This window comes from Pan troglodytes, chromosome 5, assembly GCF_028858775.2.
Source record: "Pan troglodytes isolate AG18354 chromosome 5, NHGRI_mPanTro3-v2.0_pri, whole genome shotgun sequence".
Taxonomy (NCBI): Eukaryota; Metazoa; Chordata; class Mammalia; order Primates; family Hominidae; genus Pan; species Pan troglodytes.
Genome location: NC_072403.2, coordinates 155,553,004 through 155,577,259, shown reverse-complemented (window position 1 = coordinate 155,577,259; position 24,256 = coordinate 155,553,004). Strand labels below are relative to the sequence as shown.

The window sequence follows — 24,256 nt, the reverse complement described above, 5'->3', positions numbered from 1 at the left end:
TAAATCAAACGTTTTAGGAACTGATAGAATGTAGAAGATGGTGAGAGAAAGAAGAGTCAAAGAACTCCGTGGTTCAAAGTCTGGATGCCAAAGGAAGCCATGTCTACAGTAACAAGGATAGCTGGGGTTGGCAGGGGATCTGTTTTGGTTGGAATGCATTTATACATAGTACTTTTCCACTCCCTCTTCCTTCACTCCCTGTGTCCATCACAGCATTTATTAGTACCTTACCTGTCTAGAATGAAAGCTCCATGAGGGCAGGAACCTCACTTGCTTATTGGCTGCAGAACACCAGCTTCCAGAACAGTGCCTAGCAACTAGCATGTTTTCCACAGAAATACATTTAGACCATATGAATGGATTTTGAGTTAACATGCTGTCCTCAAATAGTGCTATCCATCAGGTGCTTGGGTAGATGTGCATGGGCATCAGCTGGAGCCTGGGCCAGTTTGAGGGATGTGGGTATGGGAAAGAAGGGCATATTCAAAGCAACAGAAGGGCTAAGGCACATAGCAACCTTCCTGCTGGGGGTTAGGGGTGATAAGAAGAAGAAGAGAAAAGGCAAAAGAGAGAAAGAGAAGTCAAAGACAAACAAGACAATGGTAGCTTTTGTAAATTAAGGAAGAGGTATTTTGGACATTAAGGCAGGACTGACTGTTCAGTAATGGAAAATGTTGTAGAGGTTGAAATGAATGAAAATAAGAGAATGACACTAAATTTAATGGTTAGGAGGCTTGGAGTAACCTCGGTGAATACAGGACACAGAGATAGATTGCAGTGGGAAAAGGAAGGAGAATGTGGGAAGAAAGTAGAGGCAGCAGAGATAGGTTAGATTTTCAGTAAGTTTGGTTTTGATGGTAACACACTGTGATAAGTTAGAGAAACAACTGTGTTTATTTAGGCAGGGCATTTGTACTCTTAGCTTTGGGGAGATACAAGCATATATAAAAATCCAAAGGAAGGATGTTTATATCCTCACCTCCCACCAAACCAAATCAAAGCAAAGCAAAACGGGAAAAAAATGATTATGTAGGGGAAAAAAAGATGTAAATGCCATTTTGAGTTCTAACAATAGGGAAGGGATAGAAGAACCTAGAGCTTAGGTGGGACCTCTCATGCAGGAGAAGAAAAGAAATGAAGAGGGGTATCTGAGAGAAGTGGACGGAAAAGAGATCTATTCTCCTGCCCTAGAATCTAACAGCCAGACACTGAACAGCCTAAATCAGAGTTGAAGATATTGGAAACTTTCTGCTTTAAAACCAGGCCAGAGAACTGGAAGCTGGGGCATAAGCCCAGCCTGCCTTATAGGGCAAGATGTCCTTTAGACGTAGAATGAGCATTCCAAAATACAACTGATTCAAGGACCACCAAAACTGGCCACGAATGGGACCCTTCTTAACTCCCACTACAATAATAAACACGTTATTACAGTGCATTAATAAATTAGCGTTACATCCTATCTACTACCGATTAAGAATTCCTATAACAGAAACCCATACTAGGAAAAGTGGTATTTATCGCTGTGCGGCAGAACACAATAAGGTTCATATCCATGTGAATACCAACCCAGGAGTTTAAGAGAAGGACAAACGTAGAAGAGTTACTTTTCTTGGAAGAAATGAACTTTCTTTTATACCTCAAGATATTGTGGGTCTGGCCTAAGGTGTACTTCATTGATTATCAGACAGCAAATGGCCCTGATCATATCCAAACAGCTTGATTCCACTGCTTGAGATAATTTTTTAAAGAAGAAAATAACTTTCTCTTGGTTATATCCAAATATTAGTTTTGTGCAAAAGTAATTGCGGTTTTTTGCCACTAAAAGTAATGGCAAAAATCGCAACTACTTTTGCACCAACTGAATATATCAGTTTTCCTCTAGATATGACATCTTTCTCCAATGTGAAAAAAACTAATGTATGATACACCATTTTGTATCTTATGTTCGTTTTCGTACGTTACGTCTGGAGCCCTGCTCCCATCTTGGGTAGTCTTGGTAACGTGAAGAGCCAGATTCTCCCAATGCTTAAGCACATGTGAGAGGGAGGCACCTGAAGAAGGCCAGTGAGGTTCCTTCCACAACCAAAAAACAGAGGAGAACAAGATGCCCAGCCAGGGACTGGAAGGAGTCAAGGGTGTAAGGGTGTCTCTGGGGACCAACAACAGAATCAGGAACTGAAGCACCTCTGAGTTTAGCACATTCAACTCCCCGATTTTGCAGGCGAGAAAACTGAGGCTGATCTGACCTGTTCAAAGTCACCCAGCCGGGTGTCCTCACACAGCACAGCACCCTGTCCCTCACCTCTCACTGCCTCCTAACCCAGAAAGCCACTTAGGTACTGAAGAGGACCCAATAACCAAACTAGCATTATTTTCCCTTAAGCCAAGTTTCTCTTCTTTCTCTATCTTTTTATTACAGAAATTTTCCAATATCTATAAGCAGAGAAATGAGAATAATAACCACCATGGACCCATTGCCCAGCTTGAACAACCCATTGCCAGTCTTCCTTTATCTATAATCTTACCTACCTCACACTCCTCCAGGATTATTTTGAAACAAATTCCAGGTAGCCTATCATTATTTCTTGTTAAATATAAAATGCTCAAATAAACTATATAGCTGCAAATGCATCCGAGACCACTTTTTTGGGGAGCTTTGATGCTCCTATTCCATATCCTTGCATTGTGTGTAGTATTTTTAATTTCATTTCACAGCTCTAGAACAAAACTCTAGGTCTTATCTTAGTACAGACCAATAAGATATGCTCTGTGACCCTGTACATCCACTAACAATATTAGACTGTGGTGCAATGAGGAATTTTGATGAAGGGATTGCCTTGGACAGTAAGCATGGGGAACGTTGAACTTACTAAACACTTTTCTATCTTAGACACAATACAGTCACACTGACACTTGTTTAAATTGGGCTGAATTCTGGCCTGAGATTTAAAGCCAACTTTGTCCACGAGTTGATATGAAAGGCACTAAGCAATGTAACTTTTAAGGTTTAACAAATCTACAAACTAAATTAACAATCAAACATTTTCACACCAATAGGGTTGTGCCTCTATTCTCTTAAGACAGAGACCATTTATTTGTCCTAAGGATATGATAGAAATCTAAAATCAAATATAACAAAACTTTTCTTTCATATAGCCACTAAAATCTTTCCTAAAGAATAAATACATCAAAAAATACATTTTTAAAAAAGTTTTAATTAACGAACAAGACCGTTAACATTATGTTATGTGTATAGCAGTATAGTCTACTAGTTAAATCGTTAAATATTTATATATTAATATAAATAGTATAGTCTAACTAAATATATATCTAACATCATGTGTATATAAAAATGGATACCTGTCATCACAATGTTGATGAATAGCATTTCCACTTATCATTTTCTACTATTTCACTCCCTCGCCTCACCCATCCATTTTTTATATAAATTTACAAATATATATTTTTAAATAAGAATATATTAGAAAGTCAAGGTCAGTACAGAAAGAAGGCAAATCAGAACTCTTAAGTTGTTTCATCCTTATTTTATTCTTAAAATAAAGAATTTCATTTCAAATATGGATTAATTTTTTTCTGGGAAAAAACACACTGTAAAACATAATTTTCTACCTTTTAAAACATTTTACAATTTATCCCATCTTCTAACAAGTTATGATACTCATACCTGCTGAGGTTTCTCTAAATTTGTCACTGGTCTTCTTTTTCCTCCATTTCCAAGGCTTAAAGATTTTACCAATGGTGGATAGTTTCCCCTTTCTTTTGAAGGGAGGTGTTTGGGAACCTGCTGTGGGGCCATCTGAGTTTGCTATAGAAGCTTTGTCCAGTCCGTCAACTGTATAAAGAAAGATATAGACAGAGAAAGGTTGTAAAAAAGGTTGTAATAAAACGACATCATCAATTGGTCCCTGGGCTGTTAACGGTAAGCACGTCCACTCTAATTGGAATCTCACATAAAGTTTATTTGTCCCATTTCACAGCTGGTAGGACTTCCCTCATATCAATCAGTCAATCAGAAATTACAGCCCACTTAGAAAATCATTCTGGGGAAACAGACTAGAAGCAAGAGACTTACATTATAGATGGGGCCAGACAAATGAGTGTCTGTGCAACACAGCTGAATCCATCTGCAACAACCCCATCAATATTTTGTACAGGAATAGAGTATTCTAAGTATTTGTGAAATAGGCTGTTCCTCCAGAGACTAGTCTGACATTCTCAGTAATGAATATTACAGTTATGATGTAGTTAAAATCATGGTTTCTCGTTCACAAAATAAAATTTGGTGCCAGGAAGCTAAATTCTATTTTTACAAGGCTAAAACTATCTTTTGCTTCTATTACAAAAAAGGTTTTGAGCTTCAAAGAAACTGACAACTACACTAACAACAAGAAATATGTGGAAAATTTGGGTACTGTGTGTGATAAAAACATGTCTTTGTATGTCTTCACTATTTTATTAATCAGAAGAAATGCACAAAATCTTAAGTTGCCTTGCTTGCACTGTGTTCTAGGCTGACAGAAGATAGCAATGACTTATGTTACACCAACTATCAAATTTTAATGGCAAAGAACTGGAAGCAGGCCAGAAGGGATGAACTATAATATTATTCCATCAATAAAATAGCACTTGAAATTATGGCAAAAAAGAAAAAATCAAAACAGTAGTTTCTTCTTGGAGGCAGAAATGACCTGAGAAGAAACTTGAGGGAACGTACAGGGGTGATGGAAATTATCTCAACAATGGTTGGATTACCCAAAACTCATCAAATGGTATTTACAATTTTTTGCATTTCACTTTTGTAAAATTTACCTTTAAAAAACCGTAAACAGACAGTGAAGTCTAATTAATGACATGTATGCTGAAGTGTTTAGAGGTGAAGTGTACTGATGTCCGTCAAAAATAATAAATGGATAGATAGATGGAAAAGGCAGATGGATAGAAGTGCAATAAAGTAAAATATAGCAAAATGTTAAGTGTTGAATCCAGCTGGTAGATATGCATATGGGGCGTGATACCAATTCTTTTATCTTCTCTGTATTTTTAACAACTTTATTAATATAATATTGGTAATAGTAAAACAAATAAAAACAAAAATTGAATAGCAAGGACTTCTGCTTCCAAGAAGATAAAACAGACTTACTTTTTCTTTTTGAGACAGAGTCTTGCTCTGTCGCCCAGGCTGGAGTGCAGTGGCGCGATCTCAGCTCACTGCAACCACCGCCTCCTGGGTTCAAGCAATTCTCCTGCCTCAGCCTCCCAAGCAGCTGGGACTGACTACAGGCACATGCTACCAGGCCTGGCTAATTTTTGTATTTTTAGTAGAGACGGGGTTTCACCATGTTGCCCAGGCTGGTCTTGAACTCCTGACCTCAAGTGATCCACCCGCCTCAGCCTCCCAAACTGCTGGGATTACAGGCGTGAGCCACCACACGCAGCCCAAACTTAACTTTTTCTTATTCCTCTGGCTAAATACAACTAAAAAAAAAACCACGGATGTTACATAAAAATGTAAGAAAATTCTGTAAGGCCAAGGGAAGGTAGACAAGCCTGGGACCTCAGAACCCAAGAAAAAACATGGTGGTGAGATTCCTGGGTTTTCTTTTTGCCTCAAATATCCCAGACTCGTAGCTGAAGAAGTAAGAAACCTCGAAAGGCCAACAAGCATGGAAGCCAGCAACCCAGAAACACCAATGGGCACAGACCACAAACGTCTGCACTCTCTAGCCACATAACCAGGAAAGGGGCAGAGTAGCAACATAAGAAACTTTTAGACAATAACTGCTCTACTACAGCCGAGCACCACAGAAGAACCTGTGACCATGCATGCCAGCAAAGGCTGAATGGAGTTACTAGATTTCCACCCTCATGAGGCTCTGAAAAGGACCCCTAATACCCCTACTAGAGTGGTGTCAGAGAAGACCAAGCAGGAAACTAGCACCTTTATGCCTCGTGGCTGATAATGAAGCATCTTCCACAGTGTCAGTGGAGACCATGTAGGAAGCCCTGACATCCATCCCTACCCAGCAATAACTGGGTATCTCTCCCCTTCCCCCTAATACAGAGGTGGCCAAATCATTGCACACTGGGAACAAGACCACCCCAACTGTGGTATCAAGGGAGACCACATGGGGATCTGGAAATTCTACCTGTGCCCAACAGTAACAAGGACACCCCGCACACATACACAGCATGTCAACAGAGGACAGGTGGAGAAATGGGATTTTTACCTCCATGTAGGGGTGACAAGGCGGCACCCACTGTTTCCCCTGCTATAGAGGTGTCAGACAAAGCCAGCTAAAACCAAAGGTTTCAAACAAGATCTAGAGTCACATAACATAATACAAAAATGTCCAAGTTTCCATCGAAAATCACTTGACACACTAAGAACCAGGAAAATCTCAAACTGAATGAAGACAGACAATCAATAGATGCCACTTCCTAAATCCTTATGAGTTCTCCTTCCACACAAATTGGAATAAATCCTATTCCTCCCACTAGTGAAGTCTACTCTAATTTCAGGTACTATCTGGGCAGAGATGGGCAGACACTGTGCATTGCTAGGGAAAATTGGAGATTCAAGTCCTACGCTAACTGATTCTTCTGAAAGTGGTTCCTAACCCTACTTTCAGCCGTAGCGCAACAGACAGAGATACAGGGGACAGACTGATTTTGAAGCTAATTCAGAGTAAAGGAGCAAAATATTTATTACTTCAATTTAACTCCTGTCCAACTTCCCTCTTTGAACCAGAGGGCAAACCCAGGGGGAACTGAGAGTATGGTTTTACTTCTTCATGAAGACTTTGTGCTGAACTCTCATGGAAGGGCTTAACTTTGAACAACTTAAATGTTGTAAAATATAAAAGGGCTAATTATTATGAACATAGAAACAAAAGTTTCCATCTCAAATTCATCTCTGTGGCTACATGTCCAGTTTTCATTTTCTTACAATATATGGGATCTTTCTCTCCCAATCCACATATCCAGTTCCCTGATGCTGCATAAAAATTCTACTTTCCCTCTGAAGCAATTAAGAACAGCCTATTTTTCCCCTATCATAGACCATATTTGCAATTAGAAACCATATGTTGGCACAGTTGGCCGATGTGCCATTGTACTTCTCTTAAATCATGAATGTGAGGACCACTGTCATCTGCTTTTGAGTAGTGTAGGCAGAATATTAACTCTCCTCTTTAGATACCCAGGACACTGGGCATTGCTATTGATATTTCTATAATTTTTCTTGTGGATCAGTTTTCCATTAAAATCCATTTGAAACTTTCCATAAATTATTTCACAGTAAGTCTGGTGAATTTTGCATTTACATGCAGATAAGAACAAACTGCCAGGTAAATCCCAGATGAAAGGTAAAATTTCCTGATTGTTTTCAGTGTTAATTTTGATCCATTTTTATGTTACTAAGAGTAACTTGTCATTCATCAGAACTTACCTTTTCACACTTGAGTTCTACATTTTAAAACACAGCATATTTTGAAATACAGTCATTAGCTAATCAAATGTAGAGACTTTAAATGACACAGCTCAGTCTATCTTCCCACTGAAACAAGCCCACCCCTAACAGAATTTCCCCACAACACCAATTGCTAAGAAATCAGAAAATATACACAGGTTTTATTTTTTATTTAAACAGAAATGTATCAGTTAGGCAGTCCCAGTGCAAATGTGACCATATAAGCCAAAAATAAATGAGGCTAGATAATTATCATATTGATAAGGTTTAGAAATGTATCCTCACCCAAATCTCATGTCAAATTATAATCCTCAGTGTTGGAGGTGGAGCCTGGTGGGAGGTATGGATCATGGTGGCAGAGTTTTCATGAATTGCTTAGCACCGTCCCCTCTTGATACTGTATAGTGAGTGAAATCATATGAATTCCAGTTGTTTAAAAGTGTGTAGCACCTCCCTCTCTCGCTTCCTCCTGATCCAGCCATATAAGACATGCTTGCTTCCCCTTCACTCACGTGCCATGATTATAAATTTCCTGAGATCTTCCCAGAAGCTAAGCAGAAGCTGGCCTGCAGAACTATGAGCCAATTAAACCTCTTTTCTACATAAATTACCCAGTCTCTGGTATTTCTTTACAGCAGTGCGAGAACAGACTAATATACATATGAAATAAATTGTAGGTTTGAATAGTCTTCCCTTTGAAATTTGATAAATAAATTATAGAGATTCTTAGAAAAATTGATTCTACCTAATAGAGTTTGTTGTATGTTTATACTATTTAATAGATATGACATTTTAGATATTAATTTTTCACCACACATAATTATTTCAGGCACTGAGAAACTGAGACTAATGTGGCATAGTATTCCAGCTCACAAATGTTGTAACTGAAGGACCATTTAGAAACGAATCTCCATAAAAGAACTCCTGGTACTAATTTTGTACAAACTGACAGCCGCCCTGCGGAAAAAAAGTAGGTGGCAAAAAACATGGTCTCAACTTTTCTCCAAATATCCTTAAATATCTGAAGGTCGATGAGAATGCATTTTTGAAGCCCAATCATAGCAAAAATAACTAGGAGAAATCGTGTGTGGTAAATAATGCTTTGATAACACTCTGCTGTGTATGCTTTAAGAAAGTTAAAACACTAAGGATATCAAACTTTATTTCCTTAAAATATGGTTTCCAGGCTTTGTTATTTTTTGTGCTTTATTATGTTTTTACAATATTAAGATTATCTGTGTATATTTTTATTTCTATTACAGTTTTTGTATTTCCATTATAATTCTGTCACTTTCCCCTTTAAAAGCCACAGAACATATGGCAAAGAAAAATTAGAACAGTGCTTAGGGAAGCTTTAACTTTATTACCTACATTTACATGAGGTCTCTTTCTCTCTCTCAATTGAAACAATAACTTAAGATACATGCTATCATTAAACAAGGGCGGATGTACAACATCTGGGCACAGAAGCAACCCACTACTGGTTAGGGTGAACTGATGGTATAAGCCAGTGATGAGGTCAGGGTGAACTGATGGTATAAGCCATCACAGATGAGCTTGGATCATGGTTTCTAAGGCAGCCAAGTGGCTATCCTTGCCTTCCATTGTCTAAAGGAGTTCCTTACTCTCTTGCTAATCAGAGTTTACAGCAGATTGGGTCAAATATCTTCCTTTTAAGGGTAAGATAAATGGCAAATGGAGAAGAGAAAATGAACAGAAGAATCAAAATGTGTGGCATCACACGGGGTGCAGGTTAAAAAGTCTGAAACTGCTGAACGTGTATATTGGGATCAAACAAGGAAGTACGGGAGTGGCAGATGGTGGAAGGCAGGTTTCTCACTACTGCAGAGAGAAGTTACAGATAAGTGAGAGAGTAAAGCTAGAATGATCCATGCAGCCCTGATGAGAGTTGGAGACATCTGCATGAACCCATGTTTGCCCAGGTAGACAGATAGATAAGTAAATGAATTATAGACATGTATATATGCATGGGTTTGCTTACACACATGTATTTGCTAGCTCTGTCCTCTCAGAAGGCCTAGAAGCAGTAACACCCCAGTAGCAATGAGCACGCCCAACGCGCAGATCTTGGTTTCTAATAGCATTCTCCAATAGGCAAGCACCACCTTCTTACAGAAAAGGCTGCTTCAAGGGCTGGGGCATGGAAAACACTAGATGGGCCCTGCAACATCTTGTAGTCCCAGAAAGTGCTCAAAAAGCAAACTGATGGGAGGAGGTAGGTTAAAGGGACAGAGGAGCCCACTCAAGAGTTTCCGAAGGCCAAAGCTGGAATAATCTCAGCAACAAAGTAAAAATATAGTATTAGATTATAACCCAAAGTATAAAATAAACATCCACAAATCCATACTCATATAGATAAATATTGAATGAATAAATGAATGTGGGAGAAGAGGTAAGTCCTTACAGAACTCCAAATAATTTATATACCTAACCCTCTCTCAAGAAAGTGGAGCTTAACTCCTAACTGCTTAAATGTGGGCTATCCATAGTGACTTCCTTCCAAAGAGTGCAGTATGGAAAGAGAGGAGAAAGGGGTGGCTTTACGGTGAAGATGCTGACAAACAGGACCTTAGCCAGGGATCGAGGTTCACATCACCAGTGATAAGCTGTGCTGACAGTATGTACTCTTGATATGATATAAGGAGAATGGTACTTCAAAACCCACAACCCTGTAGTAACTACAAGGGAAACATCAGGCAAAACTAAATTGAGAAACATTTCTAAAATACCTGACCAGTACATCTCAAAATTTTCAAGGTCTGGCCAGGCATGGTGGCTCATGCCTGTAATTCCAGCACTTTGGAAGGCTGAGGTGGGCAGATCACGCGAGGTCAGGAGATCGAGACCATCTTGGCTAACACGGTGAAACCCCATCTCTACTAAAAATACAAAAAATTGGCTGGGCGCAGTGGCGGGCGCCTGTAGTCCCAGCTACTCGGGAGGCTGAGGCAGGAGAATGGCGTGAACCCAGGAGGCAGAGCTTGCAGTGAGCCAAGATCGCGCCACTGCACTCCAGCCTGGGCTACAGAGCAAGACTCCGTCTCAAAAAAAAAAAAAAAAAAAAAAAAAAAAGCAAAAATTAGCCAGACTTTGTAGCAGGCGCTTGTAATCTCAGCTACTTGGGAGGCTGAGGCAGGAGAATCACTTGAACTCAGCAAGTGGAGGCTGCAGTGAGCCAAGATCGCGCCACTTTACTCCAGCCTGGGCTACAGAGCGAGACTTGTCTCAAAAATAAAACAAGGCCGGGCACGGTGGCTCACGCCTGTAATCCCAGCAATTTGGGAGGCCGAGGCGGGCAGATCACAAGGTCAGGAGATGGAGACCATCTGGCTAACACAGTGAAACCCCGTCTCTACTAAAAATACAAAACATTATCCGGGCATGGTGGAGCGTGTGTGTAGTCCCGCTACTCGGGAGGCTGAGGCAGGAGGATCCTTGAACCCAGGAGGCAGAGGTTGCAGTGAGCCGAGATCACGCCACTGCACTCCAGCCTGGGCAACTGAGCGAGATCCCATCTCAAAGACAAAAACAAAAACAAAATTGCCAAGGTCATTCAAAACAAGGAAGGTCTGAGAAACTGTCAGACCAGAGAAGCCTAAGGAGACACCACTGCTACATGTAACATGGCATCCTGAATGCATCCTGGAACAAAAAAAGACAACATTAGGGAAAAACTACTGAAATCCTAATAAACTGTAGAGTTTAGTTAACAGGAATAATATCAGTGTTTGTTCCTTGGTTGTAACAAATGTATCATGCTGATATAAGATCTCTCTGTACCATTTTTTCAGCTTTTCTGCAAATCTAAAACTATTCTAAAATCAAGTTTATATTTTAAAATGTGGCATTCGCTATCATGGAGGTAAATGAGGATAAAGATTTTTTTCTTAGGAGTGAGGAAGTCAGCTCGAAGGGGCCTCGGTGCCTACTGTCTTTTGCCAACAGTAAAGATTTCAGCTGAAAGGAGTTTTGGAAAGTAATATGCTTCAGACTTGGCCATCTTTCTCTCCAAAATTCTCCCTTTACTAATACTTCCAGTCCCAGTATTCTGTAAGTAAGAGAACATTTAAATGGCTGTTTCAACACTTTTTAGCACATGATGGATCCAGATAAGGTAAGTAGTATTCAACACCTTGCAAAATGGTAGACAATGGGCCCAGCTCCAGCACGCATCAGGAGGTATACATCCACAGTTACTGTGTAAACGATACACAAAGAAGACATTCCAAACATCCCTCCACCACACACACACACACACACACACACACAGAGAGACAGAGACACACACACACAGACACACACACACACACACACACCCACGATGGACTTACCATGAAGTGAATAAATCAAGGCTGGCTGACCTTTTAAAGTAATGCCAAGAAAAATTTTCTCATTATCAGTACTGTGTTCATCAGAGACATATGATACATATTTATGGGAAAAAATTAAAACAAATTTATAGTCATGTCCTTGAACATGTGAAATGGTTAAATGTAAAAATTTTTAAAGAAATGATCTAAATATCTAAATAATCTAAAAATTTTAGATTATTTTTGAACTTTCTATATATAAATGTATTCCCTCACTTAAAAATCTGAAAATAATAGAATTTTAGAGTTAGAAAAGCTCTTGGCTCAGAAGAAAATTGCTTTTTATCAGCTGATGGTTCCTTTAAAAATAATCGGCATTAAGGTAATAATCATGGCTAAAGTATTTTAAAAATTATTTTGCCATCATCTTTTTAAATCCCTAAGAATAAAAGAACAGAATGTAAGCAAGAAATTAAATTTAAAGAAAAAGAATAGAATGTGAAAACATTACTATATTAGAGTGTATTGAAAGGATTTTGGTCGCTCTGGAGGAAGATTGCTCATAACCCTGCTATTCATACTTGCCTCCCAATTTGCCAATTTCCATTCCCCCATCACTTGAAAGAAACTACCAAGTTATCTAAAGGCAGTTGGGATAAGATCAGTTGTTCCCACGGTCATTAAAATTAGTACTATGGAGATTTTCCAAAAAGATTTTTTCGAGGCATACAGACAGAATGTAAATGATATTGCACTCACAATCACATTCAGACCAAAGTATCAATCATTCCAAAGCCCCAGAAATCCTCCTTATGCTTCTTCCAAATCAATACCACCCTCTCACCTCTATTCCCCCAGATAACCACTATTTTGACTTCCAGCAGCATTGATTTGTGTTACCTGTTTTTTTTTTTTTTTTTTTTTTTAGTAATTTTTTGTAGAGACAGGGTTTTACCATGTTGTCCAGGCTGGTCTCAAACTCCTGGACTCAAGTGATCCACCTGCCTGGGCCTCCCAAAGTGCTGGGATTACAGGTGTTAGCCACTGTGCCTGGCCTGTTATATCACTTCTTGAACTTTAACTTAGTGGAATTACACAATATAATCTTTTGTATTTCTTTCACTGAATGTCTGTGAGATTCATCTATAAACTTTGTTCCCTTACTTGGTTTCTGGGAAAGCTAATCTACTTCTCTACCATCTTTTGATGTTGCCCTGAAGCCATGATAAATTAGAATTTCACCAAAGCAAGATTAAAGGTAGAGCAGTAGTTTATTTTCTGTAAAAAAAAAAAAAAAAAAAAAAGTTGTATATATATTCTTACAATGCATATTAGAGCACTCAGTAGTTCTGAGCAATGTAATTTATAAAAGCACTGGGTTACAGTGTTATCCACCATGGGACAACTATCATGTTTAGTACTTTCACATTATGCTATATATTAAAGCCCTATATATAAGGAAACTGGGAGCCAGGAAGGCTATCTGGCTTCCCAAATTGTTAACTAGTGAAAGAGATAAGAGTCTAGGTCACCTGATTCCTGATCCAGGCTTATTTCCCACTATACCAGGCTGTCTCCATTGGCATATGATAGCTAAACTCATGGTGAACCAGCAACACTCCTAGTAGCTCTAAAATAGCAGTAAGACTATTTGTAAAAAACAAAAAAGCAGGCTGGGCGCCGTGGCTCACGCCTGTAATCCCAGCACTTTGGGAGGACGAGGCAGGCAGATCACGAGGTCAAGAGATCGAGACCATCCCGGCCAACATGGTGAAACCCCATCTCTACTAAAAATACAAAAAATTAGCTAGCTGTGGTGGTGCGCACCTGTAGTCCCAGCTACTCTGGAGGCTGAGGCAGGAGGATTGCTTGAACCGGGAAGGCGGAGGTTGCAGTGAGCCAAGATCATGCCACTGCACTCCCGTCTCAAAAAAAAAAAAAAAAAGCAAAGAAGACGTTGCACAATCAGGACAAGCAATAAATCTGTGTTATTGTTCTGGGTTTTGACCACCCAACTGGGATGGTAAACTGTAAGCCAAGAAGAGAGTTGGAGCCTAGTTCCAACTCTGCTACTTAATCAGCCCTGTGACCTTCTGCTAGGACCCCAATTTTTCATTGCTGAAATTAGGAGACTAGGTTAAATGATCTCTAGGCTCCTTTCCAACTTTAAAAATTATATGACTTCATATTGCTTTGTGCTGAGTGTATCAGTCTTGTAGGTCACATTAAGACCTATTCTATTACTTGATATTTTATTATGCTAAACAAAGGACCTGTTCTAAGTGCTTTATCAATACTGCCTCTTTCATCATTACTACAACCCTGCAAAGTAGTTGCTACTAGTATTCCCATTTTATAGATGAGGAAGTTGAGGCTGAGAGACCAAGCAACTAGCAAGATCCCACAGCTGGTAAGCAGGATTTAAACTCAGGTAGTTTACCTCCCAAGTATTCCCTGTACAAAAATGGGGAGGAGGGTAGTGGGTGGGAGTGGATTTCTATTTTAAGAGAAGGCAAGAGATAAACCCTAATGAGTAGTAACTCAATTCAACTCCCAGCCACTTATTGGGCTAATCCAAGGAGTTAGGGTAGGTACTGTTTGGCTGTCTAAAACAATGCCCAGTGTCATCACGGTTAATTTCATGCTGGCGGCAGGCAGCGTACTCTATACTTTATACTGACTAAAGTAATTTGATTGTACAGAATCCTTATTTATCATAATATTAATTTTAGAAGTTTGATACTATCAATTTTTAAACTTGTTTTTTTAACAGAGGCAGACATTATTTTTAAACTCCCAGAGGGAAAAGCTACTAAAGACTTCCATCTGCCTGCAAGCACTGACAGAGAATTCCAGAGTTTAAACTTGTGGCCAACAGGCCTGCAGAACGAATATGTTTGTGCAGCTGCATGACATCCTGATTCACTGACATGAACAACATCCCCTAGACTTGCTACAGGATATTTAACAGATTAAATAAAGTCGCTCTTATTTGGGGTTTACAGAAATTCTGATTGAGTAGGCAAAGGGCCACTTTGCTAATGGAAAAATCAATTTTAATGTAAATAAAAGCATTTTACGTTTTGAATGCCACTGTTATCGCTACAAGGGAAGGGTTGTCTCTATGAACAGATAGGATGACTGCTTAGGAATAGCAAGATGTTTGCTACAGAGAGGAAAAACGTGACAGGAATCAACCAACAACCTATCTTGTTCCCCGTAGATGTTAGTCATATACAACAACTCCTGGAGTCTGAAGTGGAGCAGGTCGTGGTGTGTAGAGTGTGTGGTGTGTTTGTGAAAAGGAAGAAAAAGCTGATATATCCCCAATGGACAATCTGCCAAGTGAAAGAATTTCAACTCATCCATGATAGGATAATGATCACCCTGTTCATGCTGGGAATGTGTGTCGGCACAGAACTTTAGGGGAGAAGCTGGTAGACCTTATATATAATTTGTAAAATAAAATATACTGAGATATCACAGTTCTCCTCTCGCCCCCCCTCCCCACTGCCCCCAATCAATGGAGTCTCGTTCTGTCACCCAGATGGAGTGCAGTGGTGAGATCTCAGCTCACTGCACCCTCCGGCTCCTGGGTCCAAGTGATTCTCTTGCCTCAGCCTCCCGAGTAGCTGGGATTACAGGTGCATGCCACCATGCCTTGCTAATTTCTGTATTTTTAGTAGAGACGCGGTTTCACCATGTTGGCCAGGCCAGTCTCAAACTCCTAAGCTCAAGTGATCCGCCCACCTCAGCCTCCCAAAGTGTTTGGTTTACAGGCATGAGCCACCGCGCCTGGCTGAAATATCACAGTTTTTAAGGGGCTAAATTTTGTTTCACACAAAATTATGAAAAAATTCCCATTGAGGATGAATGTAACACAAATATTATTAAAATAACACATTAAATCTAGACCAATATCTTTAAGTCGAAAGGCTGGTGGATAAATAAAAGCCCAGAGAATATATATAATGTGACTAACGTTCTCTCTATGTCCAAGAGCCTCCTGGCAGTCATACAGAGTCCCCAAGGCTGGTATCTGTGGAGAGACCATGGCCACATGTAGTATCCCGGACAATCTCCCCAAGGCAGACATGAAACCTGCAGGCATGTACTATGGAAAACAGGATGCTGGGAGATCCATCCCATGGAGAAGAATTTATGTCAAGTAGTCATACGGAGTCCCCAAGGCTCCCAGATTTATGTCCTTATTGCTCAGTTAAGAGATGACTGCAGCAACCCAGGCATCTGAACTTGGAGAGAAGGAGTGAAAAGGGACTGGAAATGATGGATGATCTGAGGGACATTGAGGAGAAAGAAGAGAGGAGTCTGAGGAACTGCCTGAGAACTCCATGGCCTGAACCTCTACAAGGGTATGGCTGGATGTCAAGAAGAGAGAAGATTTGGAGGAGAGACCTTTAGTTTGTGTTCAGGCACCATGAACTTCAGGTGCTGGCAGAACATTCAAGGGAAGATGTCCAACGGACAGTCAGAAATGCATTACTGGCACTCTAGCAAGAAGCTGGAGTTGAAGTTATTTGGTGGAGTCTTCTAAACAAAAGCAGCTGTTGAGGACCGGGGTAAACTCCTAGAGAATGATTACATTTAGGAGCAAGTGAGCTTTGCACAATAAAGAACGTTGAACTTCTTTGGCATTGAGAATGAACAAGTAAAGAAAAAGGTTTTGTTTGCTGTTTGTTTTAAATTCATAAAGTGTGAAGGACACCCAAGCAGGTTCATGGGCTGAGGAGAAGGAGCCCTGGGTGTTGGGGTGTTGAAGATGCAAGAAAGAAGAAGGGCTGCAGAGCTGCACCAGCCAGGATGTCAGACCAGCCACACGGGGACTGCATGGGGACTGAATTCCTTCAGGTCATAGCAAGATTTGGGGTGGAGAGGGAGAGTCTGAACTTCATCCAGTGAATATGAGGAAATGACCAGGAAGTCAGGAGATGACAGCACCAAAGAAATGTGAAGGAAAACTCAGCAGACGGCACCTACCTCAGATGAGGGCATGCACAAGACTGGACAAAACACAAGCAGGAAATAGCACTGGGGAGTTGATGCAATGTCAGTGCCCCCTGTGATAGGAGAGGTAAAGGACAACAGAGCCTCCATTGAAGAGAATTACCAGGGCAACAGTGTTGCCAAGGAGACCCAGGGTTCGGACAATCCAAGGGAGAGGAGGAAGGAGATATCTGCAAAAATAATGAGGCTGTAGAAAAGTGTGTTCACTGTGGAACGGAAACATTCATTCACAATTAACTGAGCAGCTATTATAGAGGAAGGGCTACAATGGTAAGCAAAAACAGATCAGATCTCTGCCCTTAGGAGGCTTGCAGGCTATGAGAGAGGCTGACATTAGTCAAACAACCATCCACCCAAATGTAGACCTGCAGTGTGTAGTGAGTAGGAAATGTAGGGGACCCCAGAGGCTCACACGGTGGTACTGTGGCATTAGTTCCCACGGCAGACATAGCACAAAATGGCCTCCAAATTATGAGTTAAAATTCAGGGTAAAATTGTTTGAGGGCTACAAAGGTTTAGTCTAGTTTCATAGCATTGCCTAAAAGGTAGAAATATCCTATGCAAATTAAACAGGAAACCATTTAAAAGCCACTGAAAAGCAAAAGATTAACATTCCTTGGTTTGTACACCTAATTCTCGAGAGAAAAAATTCCACTAGTTGCTTTTTAAAAAAAATAATTTTATAATAATGATGCTTTTAGGATTGATTTTATATTTTTTCTAACATAGTTATTGAGGATGCCCCACTTGCGAGATGTTCTATTTTGGTTTCTTTCTTTAAAATGACAGGTGTGTTAAGCAAGCATTCCAGAGAATGAGTTGCTCCAGCAGGATTTGGATAAAACACATACAGAAAGCCTCTGAATCCAATTAGAGCACCATCAAACCAACCAGCTTATTCCAAAATCCTTTTCTAATATAATTTTTATTTAGATTTTCAATACTGGCCTGAAGAAACATTGCACATGTTCTAGAATGATGGGAAAAAGCCCACAACAGAACCTCAGAATAGCCAGTTGCAATTCACCAATGTTTTCAGAAACCATAAAAATGATTTTTAATTGTTGTTGTTATTAAGTGAGTAGGTTAAAAAAAAGACTACCTCTCTGAGAAGCAAGAAAAAATAATACTTCTCACCACTAGATTAGGAGTCCCATGAGGACAGGGAGCAAGTTGATTTTATTCCTGGTGGTGCCCCTATACTGTACTTAGGCCACAAAAAGGTCCCTAAAAATATTTACAAAAAGAGTAAGTCATGGGTAAATGTGGGGCAATAATTTACAAGGCCTAGACTATGATTTATTTTAGCAGGTCTTTAGATTTTTCACAGAGGAAATTGTTTCCAACAGTGCCTTCCTGTAGAATTCCAAATATTTTGAAAGATAATATAACAAACACTAATGTTTGAAATTGGGAAAATATCAGAGCCAGCAGGAAGGATGATTAACACTCATAAGAATGGTACAGACATTGCTGACACAGTTTTCAGGTAAGCAGACACTTAATTGCTCTTTACAAGGTAATTGAAAGACAATTCATCAAAGACAAATAATTGAAAAACAGCTGGAATAATTTATATGTGAAACTGTCTTTTAAGAAGTTTCTATTTTCACCCGGTGATGAGTGGTGAAAATTAATTTCTTCAAGAGCACTCTCTTTGTTAACATTTCCTTCTTTCTCATCTCAGATTTTTCTTCGGTCTTAACCTTCTTTCTCCTAATTGGGGAAGCCAGAAAAGCAATTTTGTTCCATGGCAAAGAAACAAGAAAATAAGTTACCTAACTAAATCGGAACTAAATCCAAACTGCTTTTGTTTTTTCCATTCTCTTTAGGCATCACACACGAGAATGTGAATCTCTTAGAAAACAGTGGAACAATATAGAAAACTATAAAACCATTTTAATCTGAAATTAAATTCGTTGATAATATAGCATTATGACAGATGTTCAGTTATGTGGCAATATTTTAGGCTTTCAATTAACTAAATATATCAGAACTACAAGGTAGAACTACCTTGCATAATAGCCCAGTGTTGTGGTGGCAAACATCTGACTCTACAATGTAACATGTTCAATGACGAGGAATCATTCTTTGAGACTGGCAGCCAGCAACAAGTTTTTATTCCAATTTAAACAGAACACACCACCTTTCCTATCTCACCTTTCCACTGTGAAGCAAATATCTCCTGTTAGAACAGTACCCTAAGGGGAGCAAACACAAGTGGAGAGAGGGCTGACACTTAGGTATTTCCACACTAAAGCTTCCAGAGAAGAAAATGGTTTGTTTTGTTTAATTCTTTAGCTATTTGTCACCCTGATACGACTTTGCGTATGCTTAAAAAAATAGGAAATAGCCATTTTAAATATAAACACAGACCTGTGAGTACTGCAAAGGAAAAACATGGGCTTCCAGTGCCAGAAAGATCTGAATGTAATAATCTTTTCCTCCCCATCCTAGCTGGTAACCTTAGGTCTGTAATTCAACCTTTCAGAGTCCCTTCCTCATCTGTAGAATGGGTAATACAATTCACGATTTGGGTTGTGGCTACTGTTAATAGCGATAATACATGTAAGCAAGTGGAAAAAGGCTGATAAGAGGTTTTGTGGGGAATAAAAATGGAGAGTGGGTTATTTATGATTTGGAGCAATTGGGGCAGCAAAATTTCTTGGAAAAATATTTTCTTGGTCTTCTAGAGGTCTCCAGGAAAACAAAAATGCCCCCTGAAATAAATAAACTCCTGTATACCCACCCAAAACAGTTACCTACATTCTCCGTTGGTCTCAAGATAATTGCTGGGAGCTGTTAAAACCAACTAAGACTCAAGGGAAATCCCCACTACTCTATAGCAGAAATGCCCTGGATTAAGGAAAGAAACTAAGCAAGAAGGTTGACATTATATACAAGAATGAGAGAGGAGCTAAGAGTTGGACTTGGCTCTATTTCCTACCAGCTGGGAAATTGCTGAATTTTTTATTTTTATGCTTGCACCTGCAAAAAATAAAAAAATTTTAAAAATCAAACCAACAAACATAAAACTATTTTATAGAAAAGGCCAGTTGCTTACTTGATTAATACAACGCTTAGTAAATCAAGGTGAAACTGATTAGGCGCTATTTAGTCAGATACAAATTGTTGTTCCTTTTGGTTTTTAAAAATCCTGCACCGTATAAGATGTGTTGCTATGGCTGCTAAATACAGGAAGTTGCATTTTACTGTTGTTTCCAAATATGCCTAATGTCACAATCTAAAGAGAAAAGAAAGATCTGTTTTATGATTCCATTAACTTCAGATATTTTAAGTAAAGACCACCTATAAATTCAATGTAGATGACAAAGTCCCAGAGGATTCTTGATTATGAGACTCATGTTATCCACTGGACTGGCTAAGAAATCATTATCAAAGGGCCCTCTGTTTATTCTGCCCTTCTCTTTTAAGATCTAGCAGGAATCTTATGCTCATTCCCTTTGCCTCTAGGACTGCAGTGCCCAGCAATGAAAATAAACTTGGACTGGCACTGCAAAACCACAAGCAATTAATTAAATCCTTATCAGTTATTTCCACTGTCTATAGTAAGACGCCATTTTTATGCCTTAGGGTATTGAATGTTGAATCTGAAATAGGGTCTTGGATCCAAGTGTACTGTTCTCAACTTGGAAGAACACCAATATTCTATGACTTTTAACCTTCCTCAGATTGAGTGCTCAGCATATTCTAATCTGCAAGATGCCTTAAAAGTCTACAATGACAGAGTCACAACTAAAGGGTGTAGAGGTTTGGCTAAGAGCTTCTGCATGCCCTGATCCCCACGCCCAATCCATCATAATCTGGATTCGGATCAGGGCCTAAGAGAAGTGAGTCTTGTTTGCAGCCTTTGTAGAATGCTTGTATCTCGCCATCTCAAGGCAATTCCTGGTCCAAGAGATGCCTATAAAATTAAATAATTTCTGAGGTTTAAGGAGAGTTTTAATCATTTTACAAAAGGACCTAGGGTCACTAGATTCTGATGCACCCAATTCTTATTTGTGTGCTTAACCAGCTTGAGGGACCTTTTTCAATAAAATAAGGAATTTTGAACCTAGAGGAGGTGGGTGTGCTGTTGAAGCATTATCTTCACGTTGACAAGATAAGCAGTCCACCAAAAGTGACTGCACCAGTTAAAAGTTTCCTGTGAGATTTACGAATTGATAGGAAGACATCATTGGAAGCCTGCTAGGTGGTTTACAATGCATATGGGCTAGAATACAAATGCAGTTAGTCGTAATGAATCATCTTCGAATTACCAACCTGTCTCAATGGGGCTCTGCGTTTTCTGGCAAGAACATTCTTGTTCTGACTTTACTTTGACAGGTGTTTAAACACCATCTTTCTTTAACACGCTTATTCATTTTCTTTCTTATTTTAGCAGCTCTTTGAAAAGAGACATGTCACCCTGCAGATTTCAAACACATCTAAGACAATGAAAGCATACAGAGCCAGCAAAACCAAACACAGAAAAGGAAGACTATATATGTAGTGACATTTGAGAACAAAACATTTCTCCAAATACAGTGCTTCACATTCAGAGCCCTCAAAGAAGATTATAAAACCAGTCAGGTGGCCACATTAGTTACTGACCACACTGGGATTAGGATCTTGATAAGTAGTTTGGGGGTTTCTTTCCTGAACATTACTCGATCAGTTTGGTGCTCCAATCACAAGATACTGGTATTGATTTCTTACACAATGGCAGAAACATAATGTCACATATTCCATTTCTTTCTTTCTTTATTTCCTTTTTTCTTCCTTCCATTCCTTTCCCTCCCTTCTTTCCTTTTTTCCTTCCTCCTTCTTCTTCTTCCTCCTTCCTTTCCTCCCTCCCTCCCTCCTTCCTTCCCTCCCCACTCCCTGTTGCCGGCCTTCCTTCCTTCCTTCCTTCCTTCCTTCCTTCCTTCCTTCCTTCTTCCCTCCCTTCCTTCTTTCCCTCCTTCCTTCTTTTTCTTTAAGATAGGGTCTCACTCTGTCTGTCACCCAGGCTGGAGTGCAGTGGTGTGATCAAGGATCACCACAGGCTTGATCTCCTGGGTTCGGGTGATCCTCCCATCTTGGACTCTTGGGTATCTGGGACTAGAGGTGCACACCACCACACCCACATAATTTTTTCTATTCTTTGTATAGACGGGTTTCGCCACATTGCCCAGGCTGGTCATGAACACATATTCCATTTGCTAAATTTACCCCATATACTCTACAGCCTATGCTTTACTTCCTAAGAGTACTGCCTAGTCACACTGGTTAATTTCCATTGCTGAAAATCATCTTCAATGCCTTCTCTTACTCAAGTAATATGAATATGGCACTGTTGAGGTGAGTGGGGAAGAGGCCTTAATCGGTTAAGAAATGAAACTCAAAAATCAGAAAAAAGACAATGGATGCAGTGTGCTTTGGGACATTGCTAATAAGTCCTGGTTTGTACATTGGTTTTAGGGACATTGCTTAAAGTCCTTAAATGGCCTATTTAAAAAATACAGAAAAAAGGGGCTGGGTACGGTGGTGGCTCATGCCTGTAATCCCAGCACTTTGGGAGGCCAAGGCAGGTGGATCACCTGAGGTCAGGATTTCGAGACCAGCCTGGCCAACATGGCAAAACCCCGTCTCTACTAAAAATACAAAAATTAGCCAGGTGTGGTGGTGCATGCCTGTAGTCCCAGCTACTTGGGAGGCTGAGGCAGGAGAACCGCTGGAACCTGGGAGGTGGAGGTTGCAGTGAGCCAAGATCACACCACTGCACTCCAGCCTGGGTGATGGAGTAAGACTCCGTCTCAAAAAAATAAAAACAAAACAAAAACAAAAAAAGGACACTGCTATGGGCTGAATTGTGTCCCTCAAAATTCATACGTTAAAGTCTTAACTCCCAGTACCTCAACATGGGACCATATTTGAATACAAGTCCTTTAAAAAAGTAAAATTAAGGTAAAATGAGGTCATATGGGTGGGCCCTACTCCAATGGGGTTCTTATAAGAGGAAAATATTTGAGCACAGATGTGTGTGGGCACAGAGGATGGACCATATGAGGACACAGAGGGAAGGCAGACATCTACAAGTTAAAGACAGAGGCTCTGAGCAGAAGCTAACCCTGCTGACACCTTGATCTCAGACCTCTAGCCTCCAGAACAGTGAGGAAATGCATTTCTGTTGTTGCAGCCACTCAGTCTGTGGTATGGTGTTACGACAGCCTTAGCAGACGAATACTGTACAGACATTTACTATTATCTGCAAAGTTATTTATTAACATGTCAAAGGTAAAGTGAAAATGTCACACAGCTTTCAACCTCACCTCCACCTCAGCCCACTTGAAAGAGGGAAAAAGAAAAGTTCTTTGAAGGATTTTGCTATGATTACTTTATAATGGCTTCCTAAATTAAAACATTCTTGTTTGGAAAATGAGGTATACGTGTGTTCTGACATTCTGTGGTTGGATGACTGAAGGGGATTCCGTTTTTTAAAAGTGTACAGTTCTAAATTCTTCTAAAAATCTCATGTTTGATTTTATTCTTTTCATGTTTTCTTTAAAAAATTGGCAGTCAAGTACTTTCCAAGCGACAGAACATTAGACGTATACAATTCTGCTTTAGAGGCCTTTAGGAAAATGAAACAGCGCAGTCAGGCCAACAGGAACCCACGGCATGAGCTCAGTTAACTTGTTCTGGTTTATTCCAAGTTTCCATTCTCACCCGGCTCTTTCATAAACAGGTTGGCAGGTCAACACAAGCTAACTTTACAGATGCAGAAGAAATTTTGAAAAACACAAAATCCCTTTATAATAGATGAAATTGATCAGTGCAATCCTGAATCATCCTTTTAGACTGCCCTTCCCAGTCCTGTGAGCCACCCAGCTGTTGTCAGAAACATCTTCATACAAGAAGGAAGGTCAGAGGGAATGTTCAGCACACCCTGAAACACCTTAGGCAACAAACAGTGGCCTTCCACAGGGAGGCTGAAAAATTCTTTAGAAAAAGCTTTTAAGAGACCCCAATTAAGATTGAATGGAATTTACTTCACAGTGGGCAATGGGCTGCAAATAGGCACACAATTGAAAGGAAAGGATGCCTGAAGTACAAACAGAGGCAAAAATAAAAAGCCAAACATTATCCAAAACAGAATGCATGAACAGAAGTCTTAAATAAATGATTGCTTCCTTTTGGAATTTTCAGAATTTGCCTCCTACAGTTCTAAAAGGGAAAAGGGCTCAGCCTCCTTTTCCGAAATGTATTTTACAAAAATCTTTCTTATAGTTCTTCCTTCTCATTATTAAACAGCTATTTTCATCTAGTGCCCTGCTCTTTGACTTTGGTTTTGGGTTAAGTAATTAGCATGCAGCACCCCCAGATGAAGTTCACAGAGGTCTTCTTGAAAAGGCAACGAGTTGAAATT

The 24,256-nt window shown here is 39.8% G+C and overlaps 1 protein-coding gene across 9 annotated transcripts in view; it reads right to left on the bottom strand.

Moving 5' to 3' along the window:
* The window catches only part of PHACTR2 (phosphatase and actin regulator 2), a 287,576-nt gene that overhangs the window by 108,213 nt on the left and 155,107 nt on the right, over positions 1–24,256 (bottom strand). For all 9 annotated transcript variants that reach the window (XM_016956418.4, XM_016956419.4, XM_009452125.5 and 6 more), the window contains exon 2: positions 3,686–3,853. In XM_016956418.4, the coding sequence (XP_016811907.1) occupies positions 3,686–3,853 (168 nt within the window). The remainder of the gene's footprint in view (positions 1–3,685; positions 3,854–24,256) is intronic.